Here is a 27,871-nt window from a genome sequence, read left to right as displayed (position 1 = left end):
TCTTCAAGTTGTTGTTGTTGCTTACTTTTTTTTTAATGTTATAATAAAATTACGTTATTCTACGGTTTCTAAATATGACACTCGTATTCTTTTTTATTATTTTTTTCACTCATTTATTGATCTGCGTGGTGCGTGAGAGTATACGTAAATATAAAGTGGAATGATTTCGTAATAAAATAAGAAATAATAAATAAATTAACAGTATATTATAACACATAAATGTTAATATCAGTTCAATGCATAGCAAATGAAAAAAAAAATTATGTATACAATATCCATTCATTCACATGTAATATATAATTTTTGTTTGTTTTTCGTTTTATATGTATATAATATATAAATAATGTTTTAGCATGTACCTAGATCCATAATTAAATACATATCTATGTAATAGTTCAATATAAACGTAGAAATTGTTTAAATAGTTTTCGTGTCTAAGTGCGCTTCGTTCAATTATTTTTTTCATTTTGTTTTTTCTTCTCTTCACCTCCTCATCTTCTCATCGTTTAATATTGGGATTACGTCTATGCAATGTATAAATATATGTAAATATATATATATAAAAAAAAATGACGAATTAAAAAACAAAAAAAAAACAAAACAAAACAAACACATCTAGATTGGCAATTTCGTGAAAATGAACACAGTAGATCCTCCATCTTCTTTTTTCTTTTGTTTCGTACAAAGAAATATAAACGAACTAATTTATACAAGACAAAAATAATTATAATAATAAATACAGTGGAAATAATAATAAAAAAAAGAATATATATAAAAAAATAATAACAATTATATAAATATTTCTATATAAAATAATTTACAGAGAGAGGGAAAGGAAACAAAACGAAAAAAAAACGCTTTGTGGTAAAGGGTGGAGGACGTACTGTGGAACGCATGTTTTCTTTTTCTTGTTGTTGAAACATTGGTCCGAATTTCTTTCTTCTTTAATTAAATTAATTTAATTCGTAATTATAGTCGCAGTCTAGATTATAGCGGATTAATTGATGCACCTCTAATGTCAGAAAAACCAAAAACGTGAGCGAACACGAAATTATAATCTCTTTACTGTCTACATCCGTTCGTGATGACACGTTCTCTGCTGTCGTCTCTGTTAACGGAATTCCGTCGCGGCGGTGAGTTTCCTGCTCCGATCCTGTTCTTCCTGGACCTCTTGAACTTAGCGATATCTTCACCGAAAACATCTCCCGTCCTCAACGCCGAGATGAGATCGTCGAATTCGCCTTTCGCGTCACCCGTCGTCTCTCCGTTCTTCAGACTCAGAGATTTGCTGATGCTCGAGAGGATTCCTTCTCTGCTGTGTTTCCTCTCCAATGTGAGCTTCTTCAGTGCTTCTTCCTGTTTGGCACGTTTCTCTTCCTCCTCCTGTCTTTTACGCATGTTCTCGTTGTCCTGGCGAGCCTCGGTGAAAGTCATCAAGAAGGTGTCGAAGATGCCGAAGAATTCATCGGGTTGCACCGCGTTCGGATCCTCGCCGAACAATCTCACTGCTCTTTCGAATCGAGTCTGAAAGGACAAAAGCGGATTGTAAATTATTAATTGCAATTTGCAAAAATTGTTAATTATACATTCAACGCTTCATAATTAATCATAATTGACCCAAATTGCTTGTGTGTTGTTAATAAGTGCTTTGCTGAGATTGCACTTTGGACTACAACCTATCCCCTAGTCATGAATTACGCAATAATAAGCTAACATTTCAAGAAGAAAAAAATGAAAGAAAACTTTCATGGCCATTAATAAAATATAATTTTTAGTTGTAGCATAGTTCTATAGCTTTCAGCTTTAATGCATTCAATTATTGCCTTTCCTCCACAAAAATTAATAGAAAATAACATAAAATAAATTGTTATTTTTTATTCAAATCAAACCCCTAACTATGATTTAGGTAATATTAGAACAACATTTAAAATAACAAAAAAAATGTTGTCTTTCCTCAACTAAACATTAAATATGCAACTATAACTATTGATTTTTTGTATAATTTGACTAAAAATAGATATAAAATGAGTGTCAACATATTTCTTTGTAAATTCGTTTTAATTCAATTTTTAATAATTAATTAACTTTTGTATTAATACTACCTAAATATTTTTTATTTTTTAGACGTTAATAAGAATATTACGACAATCTTTAAATTCAAGTATTTTGAAGGATTTTTATCGAGAAAGTTATGAAATAATCTGAATTTTCTTAAGCTGTGCTATAAAACCAGTTTAACAGAGCGTTAGTTCTGTATAGGCAACCAACATAACTTGTATTAAGAAATATTCATTTATACTTGCATTTGCTCCATTAGGAAACAAATCTTATCATTTAAATCAGCTTAAATTTATATAATATTTCTTAGAGACAATTCAAAAATATAATAGTCTATATATCAACAACGACATTTGTATCCATTTTAAAGATTTGATTAATTAACTTAATGAAATATAATAGAAAACATGTCTATAGTTAGTTTCCTAAAGGATTAAACTTCATTTTGATTGCAATGGATTTAAAAACTTGTATATTAGTTGTAGTTTAATTGTAGTAGAATTTAGGATAAAATTGAGACAAAATCTGTAGAAACTATTTTTTTTTATAAATATAATACTTATACTCAATATTAAAAGAAAATCCTTAGAATTTGAAATGTTTTTTTTTTAATATTTCATTTTTAATAAAATCCAAAGCTTGTCTACTTTTCAATAAAAATTAACACTTTTTACTAACAAAAAATAGTGAAAGAAAAAACTTTATTGAAATACATGTATTTTTGATTAAGTAAGTCGAAAATCAAACTAATAAGTTTCTATTAACAAAAGATAATAGAATATAAGTTGTAGTCGAATTTGGGACAAAAATTAAGACTAAATCTGTAGCAACTATTTTTTTGAAATATAATAATTAAACTCAGTATAATAAAATGCAAAGCTTTTCGACTTTACAATGAAAATAATGAAAAAGAAACTCGAATCAGTGTATTTTTGATCATGTGGGAAGAAAAATCTTTCCACTGTTTACTTAAATAAATATAAAATTCAATTAAAAAGTTTCTACAATTAGGAGACAAAACGTATAAACTATAAATGGCTATTTATAAAGGGTGTCCCAAAATTAACGCAAGATTTGAATTTCCCGCCATTACGTGTTGGCAACACTAAAAAAATTCCAATCTGAAGACCATTTATAAATAAATATAAAATTCATAATACATTTTGATAATTTTCTAATTCATTGTTATTTGCAATTTCTTATTTTCCCAAAAGGCTAACGACCATAGTATTTCTGTCAATTTTCGTCTTAATTATCATTTACTATCCATTATATAATAAATTCCCTGATCCACATCCAATTAACATTATGCAATTTAATGAAAACAAATGTGACAGTATAGACAACTAGATTTACGTCTCAAGAAAACATCCATTAATTTCGATTTAAATAAAAAAAAACTGTGTGAACCTTTCCAGTAATTATGGATTTTTAACGAACAATATTCTGTGAGCCGTGAAGGAATAATGGTCACACGATGCATTTAAAATGAACGAATAAATTTCGAGGGTTCGCAGCTGTCTAATTGGATATGTCTTCAACCTGTTTTTTTAGGAAGAGGCGCGTGCTCGAAAGGCCCAAAGACATACAAGACCACCTGTCCCTCAGCAAACAGCTGTCCAAAAGCTAAGATAAATTACGACCCCCGAAGTGATTCCTCTTTCAAATTCCTAGTCTTTCCTATACATGTAAGCACACCTTCTGCACTTGCATCTTCATCGTCCACCTGCTTTAGCTACTGTTTGATGAACATCTGTTTTTTCTATATACTTATAAGGAAACACGTGTTGTTTTGTAATCTATTCTCATATTCTTAATAAATATTATTATCTAATCAAAAATTGTGTTTCTGTTTCGTGAGAAGTTTGGTCAAAAGAATCACTAAATTTTGTAATTTATTAATTATTTAATAGAAATGTGTCTGTATGAGTTAATAAGGAAATACAACTTACTTTCATATCTTGGTATTGATCCTCGATTTCCGCGAGGCGACAGGTGGCCGTGGCCTGGAACTCCCTCATGACAGGAACGAATTTGTCATTGGCCACTGGATTCTGCTTCCTGTGGAACTCGATTTCTTTGGTAACATCCTTCAAGCCGGCTCGCAGCTGACCCATGTCCTTGTTCAGCTCTGCTAAGGATACTTTAGCTGCGTCCCTCACGTGCGACAGATCCTCATCCATCCGCAAAATATCTTTAAACTGCAATACAAAAAGCATAGAAATTACATTGATGAAATGCAGAGATTGTATAAAAACACTCACTTTCTTTTCCAAAATCAACACCAAATAATGCAGCAACGTCGTTCCCTTGGATGCGCTCGACTTGGTATCGGCCAAACGGTTGAGCGAAGCCAACTTGAAGCCGGACGCGTTTCCTCTGGCACCTCGGTTCATGTAGTTTCCAAGAGCGAGAACGATTTCCAACAGTCTTCTTAGCCTCCTGGAGCGCGAAACCTCTCTGGAAGCTTCCATGACGCTCGCTATCCTCGGAAGGATCTCGTTGACGGTGATGGTGAACCTCTTCTTGTAGTGAAGGCTGCGCAATCTCTGCTCGTAATGTGGTACTCTACAATGAAATAGAATTTGTAATTCCACTTTCCATAATTTTTTTATTTTTGATGTTACTTTGAAATTTCGTAGAGGAATCGATCCGCTCTGGCCAAGGAATCGATTTCGTCGCCGTGCTCCTCCAACAGAGCTCTCTCTTCGGGACTAGGTGTGAACTTCAGGAGTTGTTCCACCATGTCTATTGGTAACTGTTCCTTGCTGTCCATGCTCAGGATGGACTTGGTGATGTCCTCGTCGGACATCTTCAGTTTGGATAGGAGAATGGTGCAGTTTTGAGCGCGTCTTCCGTCGATCACCGACAACACTTTGGTTTTTCCTTTACCTAGCTGTCTTAAATCCTCAATGGAACCTTCATTCTGCAACCATCAAAATACATACAAAACTTAGTATAATGTTGATCAATTTTCATATCAGTTAACTTACGGTAACTCCATTCTTCTGGTAAGCGCAGAACAACTTGTCGATATTATCCAGTTCCATGGCGTTGTACAGCTTGGTGTCATCTAATTCGCTCCAAATTGTACCGTTGAGCTTCGCGTCGGGTAGTTTAGACCAATTGAACGATTTCAGTGGATTCGCCGGTTGCGGTACGTTTTTCTTCGGCATCTCCATGCGAAGAGGTTCCGGTGGAGCCATCGGTGCGCACGGAGGTGGCGGAGGACCAGGAGCCGGTGGTGGCGGTGGCGCCAACGGCGGAGGAGGCGGTGGAATCGGACTGTAGTTTGTTTTGATCTCAGCACCGGCGCCTCCTTCGATCGCAGACTTAAGTCCGATGACTTTGGCATCGTCCGGAATGTTACCCGACGTGACTAGACGCTCCAACCTATGCCGTTCGCCCCTTTCGCAGTTGATCTGCCTATCCAATTCGGTGATTCTGTATTCGAGCTCGCTGTACTTCTGTCTGGTCTCGATGTGAGAGGCCGTCTCCTTTTCCAGACGCTCCTTGATTCGAGCCAAACTAGATTCAATGTCCTCCTTCTCTTGCGTCCTCTGATCCAACTCTTGCTCCTTCTTCGCCAATCTGTTGGACATGTCGTTGTTCTCCTTCTCCAATTCCCCGGCCATCTTCCGCGCCGCCACCAACTCTTCCTCTTTGGCCAACAAATGAACGATCTTCTGCACGTTAATCTTGATAGGCGCCAAATCCGGATCCCTAACACCGTTCAGCTCGTTCTGCTGCAAAGCGATTTGCTGCACGATCCTATCGAACAACAACCAATACTGCGGATAAGTCTCCGAGGAAACCGGTAAAGTTAAGCAGTGCTTCAGCAAGGATAGAAGATGAGGATAGGCCGGTGTGTGGCTCAATTTGCGTCTGATCAGATCGAACATAGCCGAAGCGCTTTTGGTATCAATGTGTTCTTGATCGAACTTCTTGGCCAGCTCCTTTTCATCATCGTTACGAATCATCTCGAAGAAGTCCAAATGCCGATCCAACGTTTCATTCTCATGCCTCCTCAACTTATCGATTACAGGCTGTATGCCGAGCATCAGAAACTCGTATCGCAAATGCAGACGGAACTCCAGATTCTCCTGACCCAAATCGTAGTTGAGGACGGCATTGATGAAAGACATGATTGCCGTCTTCAAGTTGACTTCGTCACGATAAACACCGGTCGATCTATCCAGATCGTTGATGATCCCCTGGAACCTGATGCGCTCGTAAGCGTACTTCTGGTAATGATGCATGGCATCCAAAACTTTCTTGTGACCACCGCTGACCAAGCAAACAGCTCCCAGAATCTCGAGAACGGCAATCTTAGTCTTGATGTTTTCCGTGCTCAAGGATTGCGCTATGGTGTTAATACTCGTCGGATGAGCCAACACGTGAGCTCTTCCAGTCTGCAGACAAAACCAAATTATCATAACCAAATCTTCAACTTACACAAAAACAAAACTCACCGAATTGTTCATGAGCGCTTTGACGCAACCTATGATGCTGGTATGTATCGTGCTTTGAGCTGTAAAGTAGTCCATGTTCGTTAAAAAATCTAATAAGGCCGGCAATCCCTCCAACTCGATGAACTTGATGACGAAACTGTGGGTGGACGTTCGCAGGGCGGTTTTCAGGCCGTCTATTTGTTTCGTCCTGGTTCTCACGTCTTCATCGATGTTGCATTCCTCCTGACATTCTTGCTACAGAAAAAAAAAACAATCATAAGATTAAGAAAGATAATGTTAAGTAAGTGGAAGACGTACATTGGCGAAGGTCTTAAGGATCTCGATGTAATGTTCAGGAGCGTGCGTCAAATCCACCACGTCTTCGCCACCCTTCTGAGAGCAATAGATTTGCCATTTCTTCTGCGAAGGCAAACCAAGCATCGCCGCTTTGTTTGGTGCTGTGAGATCCAATTCTTCCTAAACATCAGAAAACATTAAGTTACAACCATATATTTTATCATTTTATAGAACTTATTGCAATTACAACAAAAGCATCCCAATTATAAGTTTGGAATTGAAGATAATTCTACCTAAACACATCCAATCTCAACTCTTCAAGATTTTAACGTTTCGTAGAACTTTAAGTTTCAATTACAATACTTAAACACACCTAAACGAACAAAGATTAAGAGAAAACTATCCAAAGTTGATATGAAAAAACATACCACGAGCTCTGCAAATTTGGCATCCAATTCATCCTGCGGTGGCATTGGTTGTGTGGGTGTGATGGCCTGAAGAGACAGGGTTCCGGTATTTTCGACGACGCAATACGTGATTTCGGGTGGTTCATCGTCCTGCAAGAGTAGAAGAACATATGAAAAAAAATATGAAAGGTGGAAGAAGAAAATGAATGCGAGGAATCCAGAGAGAGAATTCGATCGAACAAAACGCGGAGGTTTCGTAATTACCATTGTTGCGATTTCCGTGCAGGAAAAAAAAAATAAAATTATGCATTACTTTCATAAGCTGCAGCAGCGGCAGCACGTCACAAACGATAAATGTAAATCTAATGTGAAGAGATCCGTGAAACAATGATGATGATGATGCCCCCTTTTCCTCATCACTTATTTATTAATTTATTACGGCAAGTAAAAAGGTTAACTAACACTTCAGATTCTCTATACTTATTACTTTAATTATTACATAAATTCCATCAGTTAAAGCAGTAATCATTAGAAATCTACGTTACATAAACGTCTCTAATTAAGAAAATTAAATTATTTACTTAACTTTCCATTGGAAAAAAAGGTAATTTCTTTAATTGAACTATTTATGCAAATCATTATTTATATAAACAAAATACTTATACTACTTAAGTCACTTAAAATCACATTAATTTTCTTAATTTAATGTAAAACAAATTAATTTAACAACTATAAATATTTTAATTATTTCACTTAGATAAGCATAGATTAATAATCATTTAAAACTAAATTTATTTTCTGTAAAGTAAAGGTTTTAAAGTTGAAGTTAATTTAACAAATACAAAATGCGAATGTAAACCCGTGTGTAATTAATATATTTCATACGTGATTTTCATGTAAATTGCATAAATTATGAACTAGTATTAACTAGTTAATGTTGAATATTGTTAATTTCTAGATTCCAGTTCGTTGTAGCTCGGAATGGGAACGAGGTAAATGCTCATTAAGTTCGCAAATGTTTCTAATGATTGACCCCCTGAACTCGACACCAGGAAAGTCTGGCATTCCGTTTTATTAACGCATTTATCTCTGTTTGAATGTATTTATCGAAACGTTTCTAAAAACAACTTATTCGCACAGCATCATAAAATCATGGAATTTTAATACTTTAACTTTAACGAACACAATTAATTACTCAAATTTAGTTATGAAAAGTTTAAATGTAATTAAACTTATATTAAAAATTGAAATTTTCATTGTTGTTTTCTTGTCTATTAGCATTTGCAGGAAATGGTGAACGACTTTACTACAAATTAGCATTTCTAAGTGAAATAACATCTAGTTATTTAAATAAGATGGAAAATGCTTTAGGAAATCGTTCGAATAGTAATTTCCTTCTTAAAGCAAATCGAAAAAACTATTTCCTTGTAAGTCTTCAAAATTAATTGAAATTCGCTTAAGGGAGAAATTATAAACAAATTGTATAATTTGTGTTAAAATCAATAATTTTATTAAATTATTAATGAGATTAAAAAAAAATTATATAAATTCATAATTAAATTATTAAAAAAAATACATTCATACAAAAATTATTTTGTCTAGAATTTTGATGATAGAGAAGTGAATATTTCATATTAGATACGGACGTAATGAAGAATAAAATTAGAATTTCTTGTGGTGCATTCGATCAATCAGGATGTGGTCGAGAGAAGGAACAAAACAAGAAAAAAAAAGCGATTATTTGCAGCGGTTTACGGCGACTGACGAAGGAATTCAATTGAGTAGATCAAAAGGTATTTATTTCCCTTCATTGATTTTCGAGGACATGACAAATTTTAAAATAAAATAAATATCAAACATATTTATATATTTTTGTTTGATAATAGAATAAAATTAAAAAAAAAACTGATAATGAAATACAATTATGAAGATTGCAAAATTGCAATTCAATTAGTTTTATTGAAATTATATAAGTCAATGAAATTATATAGGGAGTGTCATGAAAGAAACGTTACTATTTTGTTTCATCCATATATAATTGTTTTTGAGGTTATGTTCATTTCGGTTTGATTTGAATTATGCAATTATAAATGACAATTAAATTGTAAAACTACGTCAAAATTAAGTGTTATGAAAGAATATTACTATTTTGTTTAGTTGCCTTCGAGGTTATGTCAATTCTGGTTTGATTTGATTGAATTATTTATTTTGTCTAGTCGCTATTTATTTGTTTTTGAGGTTATGTTAGTTGACAGTTGACAGTTCTATAATAAAAAAAAAAACCTCGTGAGTGGTCTAGACGTGGGCCCTCATGTCTAGTATATACATTAGGCATACTAGACACGAGGGCCCACGTCTAGAAAAATAGTCTGACTGTTGATAATCCTGAGAAATATTATGTTAAAGAATATTTTAGTTCAATTTTAGTATATTATAACTGTTATAACTGTGGGCCCTATGCATCAGTTAAGATAAGCCTACTGTATAAAACGAGTCTAACTTTTGATAATCCTGAGAAATATCATGTTAAAGAATAATTTTGTTCAATTTTAGTATATAATAACTGTTGGCATAGCCGCATTAAGGTTGTCGTGGGCCCTAGGCATCGGTTAAAAAGATGAGAACTAAATATTTTCCGTGGGCCCAAAAAAACACGTGGGTCCTTGTTTCCTAATAGATGTTGGTACTCCTAACACATATTATGTTTTAAGTGTCATTGCAGCATTACGATTAAACCTCGTGAGTGGGCTAGATGTGGGCCCTCATGTCTAGTATGCCCAATGTATAAAACGAGTCTGACTGTTAATAATCCTGAGAAATATTATGTTAAAGAATAATTTAGTTCAATTTTAGTATGTAATAACTGTTGCCAGAGCCGCATTAAGATTGTCGTGGGCCCTAAGCATCATTTAGTAAGATAAAGACTAAATATTTTTCGTGGGCCCAAAACAAAAACACATGGGCCCTTGTTTCCTAATAGACAAGTAACAAATATTATGTTTTAAGTGTGATTGCAGCATTACGATTAAATTAATTGGTAACTTAGTTATCTACTCATCATTAAACTAAATAGTAATCATGAAACACCCTAAATTCATTAAACAAAATTAGGTTAACGACACTCAAATGCCATTAGTTAATTGGAATGGTTCAGAAACACACACACACTCGATACTGCATAGTTTCCAAGACAACACACGTAATAGAAACAAACGAAAAACGGTTTAGGAATAACGATTTCTAAAGCTCACGTCGACATCACATTATTATGTTGTTTTTTTTGTACATATGCATTAAAATCCAATAAACATGTATGAATGAACGAAACTTCGTCTTCCCCGTTCCATCAATTTCGGTGTCAATTGACCTTGTATTTCCGTTGGCAATGGCAACAATATTATTTAGACCGTTGATCCACTGACCACCATTGTTTCACCTGTTTTCAATCAAAGCCGACTTCGATGTTCTACAACGCATACTAATGTTTACTATAACAACAACAGAAATCGATTTTTTTTTATTTTAATTTTTCGGATCGACTACTTTCTTTCCGTACGTTTTGTGTCCGTTTCCCTAATGCAGGACGATTTGCATAATTATCGTCGTATTCATTTGAATTTCAGTACCGCCGCTCGACGTTTCACCTAAACTATGCAATTTTCATCGAACCGAACATGTAAAATACATTTAGTTTAGTTGATACGAAAAACCGCATACATAAATTATGAACACAATTCGTTCGTTTCAATATGTTAATCTATACATTTTTTTTCATCTTAAGATGACCAAATTCTTTGTTTTATCTCATCAAAACATAAATATTCATGTATTTCCTTGTTGTTACTCATACAGTTTTTTTTTTAATCCATCAAAAAAACTTACATCACATCTCGAATTTATATTTTAGTCAATCGTAAGAAATTTTAACTTTTATATTATTTTCAATATTTTCAATTATTATTAGTATCTAATAAAAATGTATAAGGAAATAAACTCTTGTAATTTGTAATTGTTTGTAATATAATTACAAATGTTTTTCATACATATAAAATTGAAGAATTCAAGTTATACAAATGTATAATTAAAACTGACATAACCTCAAAACCTACTAAATAACAACTAAACAAAGTAATAACGCTTCTTTCATGACACTTTATATTAAAAAAAATGACGATAAAATTATAAAACTAAACAAACAATCATTGAATTATTGCAATTTTTATACTAAATTCAATTATAAATACTATATAATCTATGATCTAGACTTGTTTACAAATTAATTAAGTTGTTATGTAAAAAGTATTGCAAAACAAAGTAATAGACAAATACAATTTGTATTGTCATAGTCATAGGCGAAGAATTTACTTGGTTCAAAAAAAAAACCTTATATTTGCACATATTTTCTGTTCATGGTGATAAACTTGTGTTATCTAGACATAACATATTTACACTTCTGCGATATCACCAAGTAGAAAAGTACAGTTTTAGATTTTTAAAGAAATGAAAAAAAATAATTTTAAGTCATTTTTTTCTAATACGAAACAGAATTAATAACGTAAAATTTACAAATTGTATAAAATAATTCTAAATAAATTAAAATTGTTTATTTTTTGTGATTATTGAAGAAAATAACTACAATTTTGTGTTAAATCATATTATTTTACTGTATTTAGAACATAAAATATACTAATTTCGTAATTAATTAATGGAAATATTCATTAAAGTAAATTTTGATTAATATTTTATATCTTTAATAATTTATTTTAGACATATTTTTTATAACGTGTGTTATATTAGCTAATAATGCAGCTTCGATTAGTCCGGATTTACTATTGAAAATTAAAAAAAAAAACACTCGATTAGTCCGGTTTCAAAAAATCATAGCATATGAGAGAAACCCGTACTATGTGAAATATTGTACACTATTTTTTTTTTAATAAAACCTAACGTTTTCATCAATTGTAACACATTCTTCAAATTACGATTTCAAAAAAATGATCGAATTTTTCGCTTTATACAGTCAAGTCTCTTTTGGTGTCATTTATTTCTATTTTATTTATTTCCTCAATTAGTCCGGTTTCGGATTAACAGAATCCGTACTATGCGAAATATTGTAAACTTTTTGAAATTACTATTTTTATTAATCCCATTTATAAAAAAAAAACAGTACTTTTATTAAGAATAGGGAAGTCATCATTTTTTATGTGAATTGTATTAATTTATACAACTAGTTAAAAACGTTAATATTTAAGGTACAGAAATACCTTGCATAGTGCGGTTTCAGTTAGTCCGGATTTAATAAAGTACGATTCGAAAATTTTAATCATAAAAACAGAGCTTTTGTTATGACTTAGAAAATAATCAATATTTGCATGTTAATTGTATTAATTTATGAAACTATAGTTAAGTTAAGAAGTATAGTAATACCTCGCATAGTCCGGCTTCGATTAGTCCGGATTTAATATAGAACGATTCAAAAATTTCAATCATAAAAACAGTGCTTTTGTTATGAATTAGAAAATAATCAATATTTGCATGTTAATTATATTAATTTTTGAAACTATAGTTAAGAACGTCATTATTTGAAGTACAGCAATACTTCGCTTGGTGCGGCTTCGATTAGTCCGGATTTAAAACAGAACGTTTCGAAAATTTCAATCATAAAAACAGTACTTTTGTTATGAATTGGAAAAAAACATCAATATTTGCATGTTAATTGTATTAATACATAAAACTAGTTAAAAACGTGTCATGATTTGAACCGCATAATGCGGCTTCGGTTAGTCCGGATTTAAATAACAGTACTTTTATTATGAATTTAAAAAAAACAATATTTGGATGTTAATTGTATTAATTGATGAAACTATAGTGAAGAAAGTCATGATTTGAATACAGAACGATTCGAAAATTTCAATCATAAAAATAGTATTTTTGTTATGAATTAGAAAAAAATAATATTTGCATGTTAATTGTATTAATTTATAAAAATATAGTTAAGAACTTCATGATTTGAAGTACAGCAATACCTCAAATAGTACGGATTCGATTAGTCCGGATTTAATATAGAACGATTCGAAAATATCAATCATAAAAACAGTACTGATATTATGAATTGGTAAACATCAATATTTTGATGTTAATTGTATTAATTTATACAACTAGTCAAAAACCTCATGATTTGAAGTAATACCTCGCATAGTGCTGCTTCGATTAGTCCGAATTTAATATAGATTCGATAAAACAGTTATTATGAATGGGAAGAGATAACTATATAAGAATTTATTGCAAATTCGATACGATTGAAAAGCAAGTTCAACTAACTTATTGTTGAATGACTTATGAAAACCGAATTCCAATGGAGAGTGAAATAATAGCTTCGCAAATTGGAATAATCGCATACAGATCGATACATTCCGGAAATAAAACGCGAAGGAATAATAATTGGGCATTAGCCGTGGTCGAGGTGAAAGATTTCTGTTGCAATTCCTTCCACACATACAGCCACACACAGCAATAAGGAAACGCGAGTAATTAAACTCCATTATTTTTTCCTTTCTCTCTCTTTATCTTCCCCGTCTCTTCAATTATAAATAGCTACAGTTTAATAACTTCATATTTTTTTTAAATTTCAATCCTTATAAACATCAAAGCTTGCTCTATTAATAACAAATGAATTAAACTAATGCAAAGTGTGCTTTCTCTATCAACAGCTGCACAAAAGAGACAACAAAAAAAGCAATTCCAATTAAAAAAATAACTTAATTCTATTTATGCAGATATTTCAAGACCTTGCTTGATTTTTTTTTCCACTTCTATTTGTTCGTGATTAATTATAACGTTTATTATTATTAGTTACTTTCGCGTTCGCAAATTCAATTATCCGCAAGTAATTAAATTTGGTTTCGTTGAACAACAAAGAAAAGAAAAAAAAACATGGAAACGCTCTTATTATTAATAAATTTCTAATCGATAGTAAAAGTGCTCGCATTTGCATTCGCGTATCTAATAGGAAACACTGTTAATACATTTATTGAGCAAATAATCATAGTGTGTGTGCTTTTTCTTTTCTTTTTTTTTCAAAGGAAACGTGCGATTATTTAATTTAATTACGAAATATATAGTAATAATAAGGCGGAAAACGTTCAAAATTATGAGTTTCTATAATTAGAAAAGAATTGAATACTGATTAAGTTTAGATTTCAATCAATCGATGAAAATATTTGAAAAAAAAATGACTAAATTAGTCTGCAAAATAAGTAATTGACAAATTATTGCTTTCAATTTGATTATCTTTAATTATCATATAAATATTTAAGAAAATTGATTAAGTAATAATTATTGATTTTGTCAGATTTTTACAGTATTTTCATTAGTCTATATTGGAAATATAGAAATACTTGCATAATTTTAAATAAAATGAATTTATTTTGAGAAATTACGTAATTTCAATTAGTTAATTAATAATCGCGTTCGAATTAAATTAGGAGAGTAACGTTAACATTTGTTGTTTTTGTTTTACCTCGCCTACATGTTTTAATTAGTCTTTTTTGCAAGTACAGGTAAATAAAACAAAAGAGCAACGAATATCATTAGGTGATGAAAGGTAGCAGTAAACAAAAACTCACCTGTAAACAGCCGCACCAGCCGCGGCGTGAGCGCACGGCCGGCATGGCCGGTATATGTAATCGAGGCAGGGCGTTTGTGAAATTGTCCCAGGCCGGTAATTTCAAACTGCACTTAGGAAAACCCTACAAAAAAGAAGAAAACAAACAAATAATTAGTAAAATGATTGAAGAAATGTCACAATTATTTATTGAATGTATGGTAAAATTAGGTAAATTTTCAATTAATTGTTACTTGACAAGTACTTTCAATTATTTGGCAAAAAGATATAGCAATTAACACATCATTGATAAAAAAATTAAGTACCATTAATTAGGTACACGTTACTTGTCAAGTATCGCGTAAAACCATATATGCACACTAACAATACATTCAATTATTTGCATTTTTCGTCCACATTAAATATGAAAATCTACTACAAGTTACTTGTAATGTACATGACAAGTATTTGAAAGTTTTACTATTTTGAATATAACATTTTAATTATATTTTTATATCACTGTGAATTATGAAATTACACTACATATTACTTGACAAGTATGTAAGTTGTGTATACTAAACATTAAATTATTAACAATTTTCTTTTGCAACAATTCTTAATTTTTGACATTCCTAATGTATTACATGTTACTTGACAAGTATATAAAACATCATCATAATTTATGAAAATATTAGTACTTGTTTTAATTACTTGTCTTAAATTGCGTAGCTCCACACATATACACCATACACGTTGTGCTTAGATCAAATCACCTTATTGCATTTGCCGAACACATGTGTATGAAGTTATTTCTTTTTGAGAGTACCAATGCAAGTGCAGTTACTTGGCAAATAATGTTTCAATCTTGTGTTGAAATTTGGTAATAATTGATAAACAATCCCCATTTTTCTATAGTACACACATACAACACTTGTCACACATTACTTGACAAGTATGTAAGTTGTGTATACTAAACATTAAATTATTTACAATTTTCATCCGTAATAGTTCTTATTTTTTTAATTTACTTGACAAGTTTATAAAATATCATCATAATTTATGAAAATATTAGTACAAATATTCAATTACTTGTCCAGAAATGCGTAACTCCACACATATACACCATACACGTGGAGCTTAGATCAATTGCATTTCCCGTACACATGTGTATGAAGTTATATGTTTTTGACAGTACCAATGCAAATAAAGTTACTTGGCAAGTAATGTTTCAATTTTCTGATGAAATTTGGTAATAATTGATAAACAATCCCCATCTTTCTATAAAACACACATACAGCACATGTCACTTGCCAAGTAATGATTAATGTATCGTGTTTTATTTGAAAATACACAATAAATTCATTTATAAAACTTGTTCACATTCATTACGTTTTTTCTTTACACATTTTCTCTTAGTTGCAACTATTACATTTGAACGTGTTCCACTCTGTATCGATCTTTATCTGCGATTGTTTATAAATGCGTAATAATAAGTAAATAGCACGCATGTAAAAGGATTTATTACCTCGAAAATCGAATGAAAAGAAACGTTGAACACGGCAAAACGGATCAATTCGAGGTGAATAAATATATAGAGTACATTAACATATTTCTATCTTATTAAAGCAGGTGTTTCAATGAACATTTTAGTATGATTTTTCCATATAGAAACATTGATTCAAACATATTTCACATATATACATAACTACCTCGCATTGTGCGGCTTCGATTAGTCCGGATTCGCAATAGTCGAAAATTTCAATACAAACTAAATGTTAATACAATTAAAATAAATTCAAAAAAATTTTACATACAATTATTTTTTATACATAAATGTTTTGTTTTTTTGTCTTTTATATATTTAATTCTCCTTTTTTGCGGTTATTTCTATAGTCCGGCGAATCCAATCCGCACTATGCGAAGTGTTTTATAATAAAACACGAAGAAGTATAAGCATTTCAAATGTAAACAATAGATGGAGCTGTATAAATAACAAATGAACAAGAATTCTTAAATATATTTCTTTCTACACAACGCACTAGATTGAATCATTTAATGGTTGATAGCCAATTTACAGAAAAATTACTAAATTTGTTAAATCAATTTACTTACTTTTTTTCATAACAATACAAATCTCTTGAATAAATTCTCTAATAATATTTTGTCATTTTCTTGGACAAAAAGACAACAACTCACAATTGAATTGCAAACTATTGTTTGGTAAGTGCGAAAACACGCTGCGCCGTATCACCGCATTAGTACGTACTAATCGAGTTGCTCGAAAATTACTCAACGTATCCAAACGAAACAGCAACAACAAAAAAAAACAACAAAGTTCTCGTATCAACTGTGACGTAACCGATACTCAATTGTTTATGCATACCCGTGCATATTTCAATACTTAAACAAGTTTTTTCGTTCACTTCATTTACAATTTAAAGAACCAACAAAAAAAGAATCATAATTTATTAAAAACTTGTCAAAATAACTGTTTAATTATTCAATAAGATTTATGATAATCGCGTTATAGGATTCTATTTTGTATGATTTTTACACTGAGAAGTTTTCTTTATAATTGACTTATAGTCATTAATCCCGAATTGGAAGAGTACTCACCTATCACCAATCCAAACTATTTATCGCGACGCACGTTGCTTAACTTTAACAATTAATACGTTTCTTTAATCCAACCAAATGTTTCTCATTCCACTTGTCAAAATTGACAACTATTAATACGAAACGTCAAAATTTACTGCGAATCGAGAAATTTCAAACGGAAACCGATTACGTAAATTTAACGATAGAAATTTTGTATCAGAAATTCGGACTGCAAATAACCGCTGCTGTTACGAAACTACGCGAATCCGTGTTACATTTGCTGCTGTGCAATTCACCAAAAAAAAACAAAAACAACAAAAAACAAAACACAAACAAACAAAAATGTGTATATTTGCAGTGTACATTTTACACGCATTAAATGATTCATGATTTTGAAACGATTTCGTTTCGTTGCTTAAAAAAACACCAGAAATCCAGTATTAAGTAATTTCTATATTATGCAACTTCGCTTTTATATTCAATTGTATTAAATTATATAAAAAAAAGTATACTATTGCGTTTTGTGTTGAGAGAATTATGGAATATAATTATTAAGATACGATTTAAGTTATTATGTATTAAGTTAATCTAAGCGTATCATGGAAATATCTACTGATTCTTAATTGGAATTTGCTATAAATTTAATGGTAAATAGAAATAGTTGCATAATTTTTCAGAAAAATGACTTAATTCATTTTTAAAAGTCGCATAAAACTTAAAAAACAATTAGCTATTATCAGGTAAAAGAAAAACATTTACGATTATAAAACTATTATTACTGTTTTGTTTCTTGAAATTATAAATTTTGGTATTAAAAAAAGAGCTACAAATACAACATTTCGACAAATCTCAAATCAATTACATTTCACGACTGTTTCAAAACATGTCTAGAAGACCCCTAGGTTGGACCTATTGAAGAAGAGTTTGGCAAAGGCGCAGAGCATTCAACTACGAAATTTGCTGAAGGATGTGATCAATTTAAAGAAATTAGAAGAATTCTCTGAAGATTTCGGTGGACGCTATTTGCAGGGTGGTGCAGGAATTGAAGGAAATCGGAAAGTGGTCACCAGATTGGAATAGAGTTTTGATACATTTAGATGTAGTTACCAGAAGAGATTGGAATTAGTATTCCGGGAAAATGCAAACGTTTGTACAGCTCATGCAGTTTTTGGAGATACGCACTCCATTAATTCCAAGTAAAAATACATTATTTTTGCAATTTTTTTGGATTTTACATTGATCAGAAAGGTTTTGTCGAATTGTTGTCGAATTTGTTGCCGGAATTCGTATTCCGGGAAATCGTCAAGTTTTGCAAAATTTTTTAAAGTTTTGAAGAAATGCATTTCTACTTTCAATCCATAACATAGACAGAACAAAATATGTTTATTTTTAGTAAATTTAACATAAATTTAGTCTTAAAACGTTATTTATATAACTAAAACTTTAATTTAATAAAAATTTCAAATATATTGATTTTACATGATGATAATTTTCTGGTATTAATTAATTGTTTGTAAAATTTTGATCATATACATACAAATACACAACAAAGTTAACAGTAGAATTCACGAATTGTTATGTGAGCATGTTTATTGGAATGCTTAAATTGATCACATTGTTGAAAAGTGCATTGATTGTATGGTGAACTTGAATGGTGTTGCATAAACGAATTGGCTTCGCTTTGGTTTATTGCATAAATCATTACGGATTGATGTTATATTACCGTACAGTGTGTGTGTATAACAACAGTTTGAAGTGGATCAGAGCACAGCACAACTAAGAACAGCACGCGTTCGGTATGCAAGAAACGCCACTTGACTGAGACGTTTATCTAAACACCATTTTTTTTTTGTATTCCTTGCTTCAATGTTCATATAATTTTCTATTTGATGGACTGCTTTGGAACGACTATAAATCTGGAAATCGAACATTGAAAATTCAAGATCGGAATTTCCAAGGCGTTTTCCAAGAAGCCGACAGTGCATTGTTTTTAAGAAATGCGAGGCAAAAGCACCTGAGGCGCAGCGGAATTAATTGGTTCGCTATAAATGATTAGAATTGCTGAGGTTTTACTCAATTCTACTTTCATAGAAGAATTGACTTAATTATCTAGTTGAGTCGATGAAAACAATGGATTTTGATCAGTTTTGTATAAAAAATCTACAAAATTATGCATAAATTGATGAAAAAGAAAGTTTAGAAAACAATGAAATTGCGTCTAAATTAAATAAACGTCTTTACATTTTTGCTTTTATATCGAAAATTATACGTAACATATTAATTTTTTTTTAAGCTTCGAAAAAACGTCTTTACATTATTGCTTATAAATCAAAAAATATCAGAGACAAATTAATTATTGAGTACCCAAATTAAAGCTAAATATTCACTCTTTAAATCGTATATATTGTTATTATTGTATCATTTGTCAATTAGCCGTACTTCACTGACAAACTTGATGAAACTTTTTTATAAACTTCGAAAAAATGTCTTTACTTTATTGCTTATATCACAAAAATTATCAGCGACAAATTCATTGTTGAATAACCAAATTAAAGCTAAATATTAACTCTTTAAAACGTATATATTGGTATTATTGTATCATTTGTCAATGAGCCGTAATTCACTGACAAATTCGATGAAACGTTTTTATAAGCTTCGAAAAAATATCTTTACATTATTGCTTATATCACAAAAAATATCATATTAAAGCTAAATATTCACTCTATAAAACGTAAATATTGATATTATTGTATCATTTGCCAATTAGACGCAATTCACTGACAAACTTGAAGAAATATTTTAATAAGTTTTGAAAAAATGTCTTTACATTATTGCTTATAAATCAAAAAATATCAGAGACAAATTCATTGTTGAATAACCAAATTAAAGCTAAATATTAACTAAATATTCACTCTTTAAAACGTAAATATTGATATTATTGTATCATTTGCTAATTAGACGCAATTCACTGACAAACTTGAAGAAATATTTTAATAAGTTTTGAAAAAATGTCTTTACATTATTTCTTATATAACAAAAAAATTCATTGTTGAAAAACCAAATTAAAGCTAAATATTAACTCTTTAAAACGTATATATTGGTATTATTGTATCATTTGTCAATTAGCCGTAATTCACTGACAAATTTGATGAAACGTTTTTATAAGCTTGGAAAAAATGTCTTTACACTATTGCTTATATCACAAACAATATCAGCGACAAATGAATTGTTGAATAACCACATTAAAGCTAAATATTCACTCTTTAAAACGTATATATTGATATTATTGTATCATTTGCCAATTAGACGCAATTCACTGACAAACTTGAAGAAATATTTTAATAAGTTTTGAAAAAATGTCTTTACATTATTGCTTATATCACAAAAATTATCAGAGACAAATTCATTGTTGAATAAATAAATTAAAGCTAAATATTAACTCTTTAAAACGTATATATTGGTATTATTGTATCATTTGTCAATGAGCCGTAATTCACTGACAAATTCGATGAAACGTTTTTATAAGCTTTGAAAAAATGTCTTTACATTATTGCTTATATCACCAAAATTATGAGCGACAAATTCATTGTTGAATAACCAAATTAAAGCTAAATATTAACTCTTTAAAACGTATATATTGGTATTATTGTACCATTTGTCAATGAGCCGTAATTCACTGACAAATTCGATGAAACGTTTTTATAAGCTTTGAAAAAATGTCTTTACATTATTGCTTATATCACCAAAATTATCAGCGACAAATTCATTGTTAAGCAATCAAATTAAAGCAAAATATTCACTCTTTAAAACGTAAATATTGATATTATTGTATCATTTGTCAATTAGCTATAATTCACTGACAAATTTGATGAAACGTTTTTATAAGCTTTGAAAAAATGTCTTTACATTATTGCTTATAACACAAAAATTATCAGCGACAAATTCATTATTGAATAACCTTATTAAAGCTAAATATTCACTATTTAAATCGTATATAATGGTATTATTGTATCATTTGTTAATTAGCCGTAATTCACTAATAAATTTAATGAAACGTTTTTATAAACTTCGAAAAATGTCTTTACATTATTGCTTATATCACCAAAATTATCAGCGGCAAATTCATTGCTGAACATCCATATTAAAGCTAAATATTCACTCTTTAAAACGTAAATAGTGGTATTATTGTATCATTTGCCAATTAGCCGTAATTCACTGACAAATTTGATGAAACGTTTTTATAAGCATCGAAAAAATGTCTTTACATTATTGCTTATATCACCAAAATTATCAGCGACAAATTCATTGTTGAACAACCAAATTAAAGCTAAATATTCACTCTTTAAAACGTAAATATTGGTATTATTGTATCATTTGTCAATTAGTCGTAATTCACTTACAAATTTGATGAAACGTTTTCATAAGCTTCGCAAAAATGTCTATAAAAATATTGCTTATATGATATAAAAATAAAGTATTACGAAAATAAATAACCTTTTATTAAAAAGTACACAACGAAAAAAATGGATATTGCGTTACAATACAAAATAAATTTATTTCGTTGTTTCGGGTGGATGAGCCAATAATATTGCATAATTTCACAACGATGAAGAAGTAAAATAAGTATTGCTTTTCGTATAATACCCTATTATTATCATCGATAAAACAACACTCATCGCTTGGATTTATGGAAAAAAATGAATTACGTGTCTCAAAAGAAGACACAAACAATAGCAATAATTTTAGATAATATTTGCGAAACGCTTCAATGTTTACTCACGATTTTTTTGTGAGTCATCAGATTTGTTTGTTTTAGTGATTGTTTTGTTGTTAAAAAGATTGAAGAACAAAGAGTAAAGTAGGAAGTTTGTGCGAAATCAATCAAGAATGACGACGGGACAAAGCGTTGCGATGATGAAGAAATCTGGAGTTGATGATGATGATGAGGAGCGAAAGAGAAAGAGATGAAGACCGTTACACGCAGTTGACGATGGATGTCAGGAAAAGTATTTAGAAATGAAGAATATGCGGACGTTGTTGATGTTGTTGTTCCATTTGTTGTTCGGGATAAAACCGGTAACGGCACTCCGTTCGAATGCCAATGTTATATGCTATATGTTATGTAAATCTTTTCTCTCAAACTTTAAAAAAAAACATACTTTTCGCCGTTCCAAGATGCGCGCGGTATGGGCGTAAATTTGATATTCATATGCAACTTCGATCCATTGTGTTGAAGCATACATGTTGAATCCTACACTTACATTCAAATTATATAAAATAAATACAAACAATAATTCAAATAGTGCTGGTAATCTGTTTCGATAATATACCGGACTAATCGAGGAACTTTAAACCGTATATAAATAACAGGAAAAGAGACTTGACTGTGCGAAAAATTAATTAATTTATTTATAAATATAATAATTGTGTGTACTAACTAACTAACTAAATATTATTATAAATTTAAAATGAGAAATTAAAAAAAAAAATATGTTTACATGATCTATCATAAAAATTCCAGGAAATCATGAAAATATATTACTTGATATTAGGTAAAAGAAAACTATTGTACTCTAATTCTTGGAAATGTGAAATTTGGTACGAAAAAATTTAAACTTTTTCTTTAATTATTACTTAATTTCTATATTTATAGAAATATTTTTTACTTAATTTCAAAACATCTCGGATTTTCTGATTTTTACCATATAGCTGTCGCGTACCCGGAAAAGGGATGTTTCTAGGAACTATCATTAAAAAGTTCGGGGAAATCTTTAAAATTCAATTACCTGATATCAGGTAAAAGAACTTTTTTGTAGTCATAAAACTGCTCCAAGTTTTGGAAATGCGCGTTTCAGCATATCTCAAATCAGTTACTTTTCAGACACAGTCGTGTAAACATCAACTGACAAATCAATATGTCTTCCATATACAACATTTCCATGTCTCAGACGGACTCCGAGCTGCAGTATTTGAAATCATACACTCCGTCGATGTCTAAGGAATATGGAATTTTTACAGGTAAGTATGTGGATTTTTCATTAATCAAGAAGAATTTGACGAAGACGCAAAGTATCCAAGTGCGAAATTTGGTGCAAGAAGTGATCAATATGAAGAGACTGCAGGAAGCTTCTGCAGATGGTATGAAGACTTTGATGGATGCTATTTGCAAAGTGCTGCAGGAATTGCATAAAATCAAAATGTGGTCAGCGAATTGGAACCTTGTCTTGATCCATTTAGCCTGCTGCAAAATGGATGAAGATAGCAGACATGAGTGGAACTCGTGCTCCGGGAATTATCCAACTTTTGTACAGTTCTTGCATTTTTTGGAGAAACGCATGAAAATGAGATTATACACTCCATCGATTTCAAGCCAAAATGGATTATTTTCTGGGAAGTACATCGATTACACATTGCTCAGGATGAATGTGCTCAACGCGCAAAGCATCCAAGTGCGAAATTTGGCGCAAGACGCGATCATTTTGAAGAGGTTACACGAAGCTTCTGAAGATGGTCTGAAGACTTTGGTTGATGCAATTGTCAAGGTGATGCTGGAATTGAAGACAATCCAAAAGTGGACTCCTGATTGGGAAATCATTTTAATACATTTATCTTGCTGCAAAATGGATGCAATTACCAGAAGAGAATGGAATTCGAGCTGCGGAAGAACACCAACTTTAGCTAAGCTTTTGGAATTTCTGAACAAATGTATTTCCTTTTTTGATACTTTCAATGTCTATTAACAACAAGGACGAAAACAGTGTTATTAGTTATTAACGTTTAAAGTTTTTTTCTTCAGCTTTTTCTTTTAAATAAATAACCAATAATGAAACCAAATATTATATGTGTCTTATTTCTACTTTTTACCAATATTTTCTACTTAAATTTACTAAAATTAATTACATAACTTATCAAAATAAAAGATTCAATATCGCAACAATAAAACATAGATTCATTCGTTAGAGTATTAAGTTGTTATTTCTTATGAAATAATTTAATAATTGCTTGTAAACTGTTGCATTACATTTAATAGTCGTATGAAATTATATGCAAAATTTCAACAACGACAAAAAATTGAACCTTGTAGGAAAAAATAATAGTGAATATTATAATATTAGACGATTTCTACCTTCAAGGTAGATAAAAAGTGTACGGCAACGACGACGACGGTTGCTTGGATACTTTCATTTCGAAGATCACGACGTCGTCGATCGGCCTTTGTTTGGAGCGAAGAAACAAACGCGCTTGATATTCCTTCGCATTTCATTAAATACCAAATAACAATGACAACTTTAATAATTTGTTATAAACATTGAAAACTTTACTTTTTACATTTTTTAATATTTTATTGTAAGAAATTAAATAAGATATGAATAAAACTCACGTTAGCACTTGCACAACAATACTGAATAAATAACTAAGGTATACTTTTTGCAAATACGACCGGTTTTAGCTACAAAATAACGTAATTTTTGACTAGATTAGGCCAAGGTTCTTATAAACATGAAGTGAATTAAGTTGAATTAATTCAAATTTAATTAAATTTTGTCTTAGCAATATTGTATATTTCTGTTCAAAATAAAAGGAATTGGTAAAATACGTCAATCACCCATTCAAGTATAGTCTTCTAAACAAACTACTTAACTGTATTGTATACTCGTGTATAATTTACGTTATAATAAATTGCATAAGTAGTTAAAAAAATTTGACAGTTGACAGATCAAATGAAAGGTTAACTTTTGGCATTTCAAACACGATTACTGTCAAAATAAGTAGTTCAAATGAGTTGACAGACAAAATAATTAAAACTGTCAGAAAATACACTGCATTTATTGTAAGTAGTTCGAATTTGTTGACAGTTGATAGACAAAATGAAAGGGTTTAATCTGACTAGAACATGGATTCAATTAAGTCTCAGTCTCAGCAATAATATATATTTCTGTATAAAATAATAGGAATTGGTAAAATACATCAATCATCCAAGTATAGTCTTCTAAACAAACTGCTTAACTGTTATACGTTAATTCTCGTGTATAATTTACGTTATAATAAATTACATAAGTAGTTAAAGTTTTTTGACAGTTGATAGATCTGTCATTTAGGTTTTAATCTGACTAGAAGATGGATTCAATTAAGTTAAATTAATTAAAAATTGTATCAAATTTTGTCAATTATGTATATTTCTATATTAAATAATAGGAATTGGTAGAATACATCAATCAAGTATAGTTTCCTAAAAAAGCTGCTAAACTTTCATAAACCGTTATACCTTTAATGACAGTTTTTTAAAGACGTGCAAATATCACGGATTCTCGTCCATAATTTACGTCATTATTACGTTTTACCAACTGAGAAAAAAAAGTATACTAATTTGAATACTGCATACATTTGTGACAGCAAACACGTTTCCATGGATAATCGAAAACAAACTGCGAGAGAAAGAAGAAGCACGTTTCAAATACGGTAATATTTGTATTAATAACAAATTTCCCCTTGAAAAGAAACACGTGAATACAGCTCATGCTGACTAATTACGAATGCAACTATGCATTTACCGATATTCCTTATTTATAACGCTTTTGCAATTATGGATAAACACTTTTTCCTCCCATTTACGGTTGAAAAGCGACATTTTTTCTACAAGTTTCGACCTTGTCAACTATCCTTAATTAATTCATAATCTTATAATTATTAGCATTCGCGTGTAACTTTTAACACGTTTTTTTTTCGTACTCGCAACTATGAATTACCATGTCTCAATTAGTATTAATCGCTTTTGTCCGTATTGTGTTAATGTGCAATTATTCAATGTTTGTAAATTCATTAAGATCTGCTCTTAGTTTGGATAATTTATGGAAACTTACATATTTCATTCATTAAATTTGAATTCTGCACGTAATATATAGATTATTAGGTTGCATTTGTAGTTAATTAATTTAATTAATTAAAAAAAATTAAATTAATTTGAAGATTCTTTTATAGCAAATATTGATTATTTTTTCATAAAAAACTAAAACAATCGTAGTAACATCTGCGCTGATATATGTACTAACATATATAATTTATGTGACTATATTTAGTTCCTTATGGTCAGTGCAGTAAGTGCAAGTATTTTACCATAGATTGAGCGTAATGTATACGGAACATTACATTAAGAATCTTCATCTCATATATTTCCTTTGCTAAGATAGTAGTAAACGCTGCAATTTACTTTAAGTAGTTCAAAATTGTTGACAGGTCAAATGACAGGTTATCTTTTTCATTTCAAAAGTATCTGCTGTCAAAATAAGTAGATCAAATTAATTGACAGTTGACAGATAAAGTGAAAGAGTTCCATCTGACATTTAAAAACATTACAAATTAGTTGACAGTTGATTAGTTTTGACATTTATAAAACAATTAACTGTTATAGAAAGATTTAGTTCAATTTATTTGAAATTTGCTGAACAAGTTTGATCTGCTATATAAAAATAATTGATTTTTGTCAAAATAAACAAATTATAGAAAAAAACTACATTTATCTAAAGTATTACAAATTTGTTGACAGTTGACATATTTTAATGAAAACGTGTATCTGACATTTAGAAATAATTAACTGATATCGCAATAAACAAATGATTGAAAATATAATGTGTTTTCCGTATGAAACCTGTCAACTGTTGTATAAATATGTAGTTCAAATTAGTTGAAATTTGACAGACAAATTTATTTGTTGTCAAAATAAGTAGTTCAAAGTTCTGTATAGGTTGACATGTAAAACGATTGACATTTGACATTTCAAAAACAATTTCTGTCAAAATGAGTACTTCAAATTAGTTTGACTGAAATAATGAACTGTTGTCAGAATAAATAAATTATAGAAAAGACACTGTACTTATTGTAAGTAGTTCGAATTTGTTGACAGTTGACAGAAAAAATGAAAGAGTTTCATCTGACATTTAAAAATAATTGTCTGTTATTAAAATAAACAAATTATTCAATAAAAACTGCATTTATAGTAAGTATTACAAATTAGTTGACAGTTGATTAGTTTTGACATTTATAAAACAATTAACTGTTATAGAAACATTTAGTTCAATTTATTTAAAATTTGATGAACGAGTTTGATCTGTTATATAAAAATAATTGACTTATGTCATATCATATTATAGAAAAAAAAACTACATTTATCTAAATTATTACAAATTTGTTGACAGTTGAGATATTTTTATGAAAAAGTTTATCTGACATTTAGAAACAATTAACTGATATGGGAATAAAAAAATGATTGAAAAATCAATGTATTTTCCGTAAGTAAGTTTTTGACACGTCAAATGAAAGGTCAACTTTGACATTTCAAAAAAAAAAGACTGTTAACTGTTCTATAAATATGTAGTTCAAATTAGTTGAAATTTGACAGACAAATTTATTTGTTGTCAAAATAAATAGTTCAAAGTTCTGTATGTATGTAAGTAGTTCGA

At 30.2% G+C, this 27,871-nt stretch overlaps 1 protein-coding gene across 7 annotated transcripts in view; it reads right to left on the bottom strand.

Annotated features, from left to right (window-relative positions):
• Positions 1 to 823: 823 nt before the first annotated feature.
• Positions 824 to 27,871, bottom strand: part of LOC108570027 (disheveled-associated activator of morphogenesis 1) — a 77,739-nt gene continuing 50,691 nt past the window's right edge. For 4 of the 7 annotated variants that reach the window (XM_017931840.1, XM_017931841.1, XM_017931838.1 and 1 more), the window contains exons 2-10: positions 14,839 to 14,961; positions 7,235 to 7,363; positions 6,828 to 6,986; positions 6,531 to 6,764; positions 5,052 to 6,470; positions 4,686 to 4,984; positions 4,323 to 4,626; positions 4,011 to 4,259; positions 824 to 1,524 (exon numbers count right to left, since the gene is read on the bottom strand). In XM_017931840.1, the coding sequence (XP_017787329.1) occupies positions 1,063 to 1,524; positions 4,011 to 4,259; positions 4,323 to 4,626; positions 4,686 to 4,984; positions 5,052 to 6,470; positions 6,531 to 6,764; positions 6,828 to 6,986; positions 7,235 to 7,363; positions 14,839 to 14,883 (3,300 nt within the window). In that variant the 5' untranslated portion in view covers positions 14,884 to 14,961 and the 3' untranslated portion in view covers positions 824 to 1,062. Of the gene's footprint in view, positions 1,525 to 4,010; positions 4,260 to 4,322; positions 4,627 to 4,685; positions 4,985 to 5,051; positions 6,471 to 6,530; positions 6,765 to 6,827; positions 6,987 to 7,234; positions 7,364 to 14,838; positions 14,962 to 16,928; positions 16,950 to 19,137; positions 19,222 to 27,871 lie in introns of those variants that run through there. The other 3 variants (XM_017931843.1, XM_017931842.1, XM_017931844.1) reach the window with 3 other exon arrangements.

This window comes from Nicrophorus vespilloides, unplaced genomic scaffold, assembly GCF_001412225.1.
Source record: "Nicrophorus vespilloides isolate i.1.1-1 unplaced genomic scaffold, Nicve_v1.0, whole genome shotgun sequence".
Classification (NCBI taxonomy): domain Eukaryota; kingdom Metazoa; phylum Arthropoda; class Insecta; order Coleoptera; family Silphidae; genus Nicrophorus; species Nicrophorus vespilloides.
Note: the sequence above shows the minus strand (reverse complement) of the source record. Positions and strands in the feature narration are given on the sequence as shown.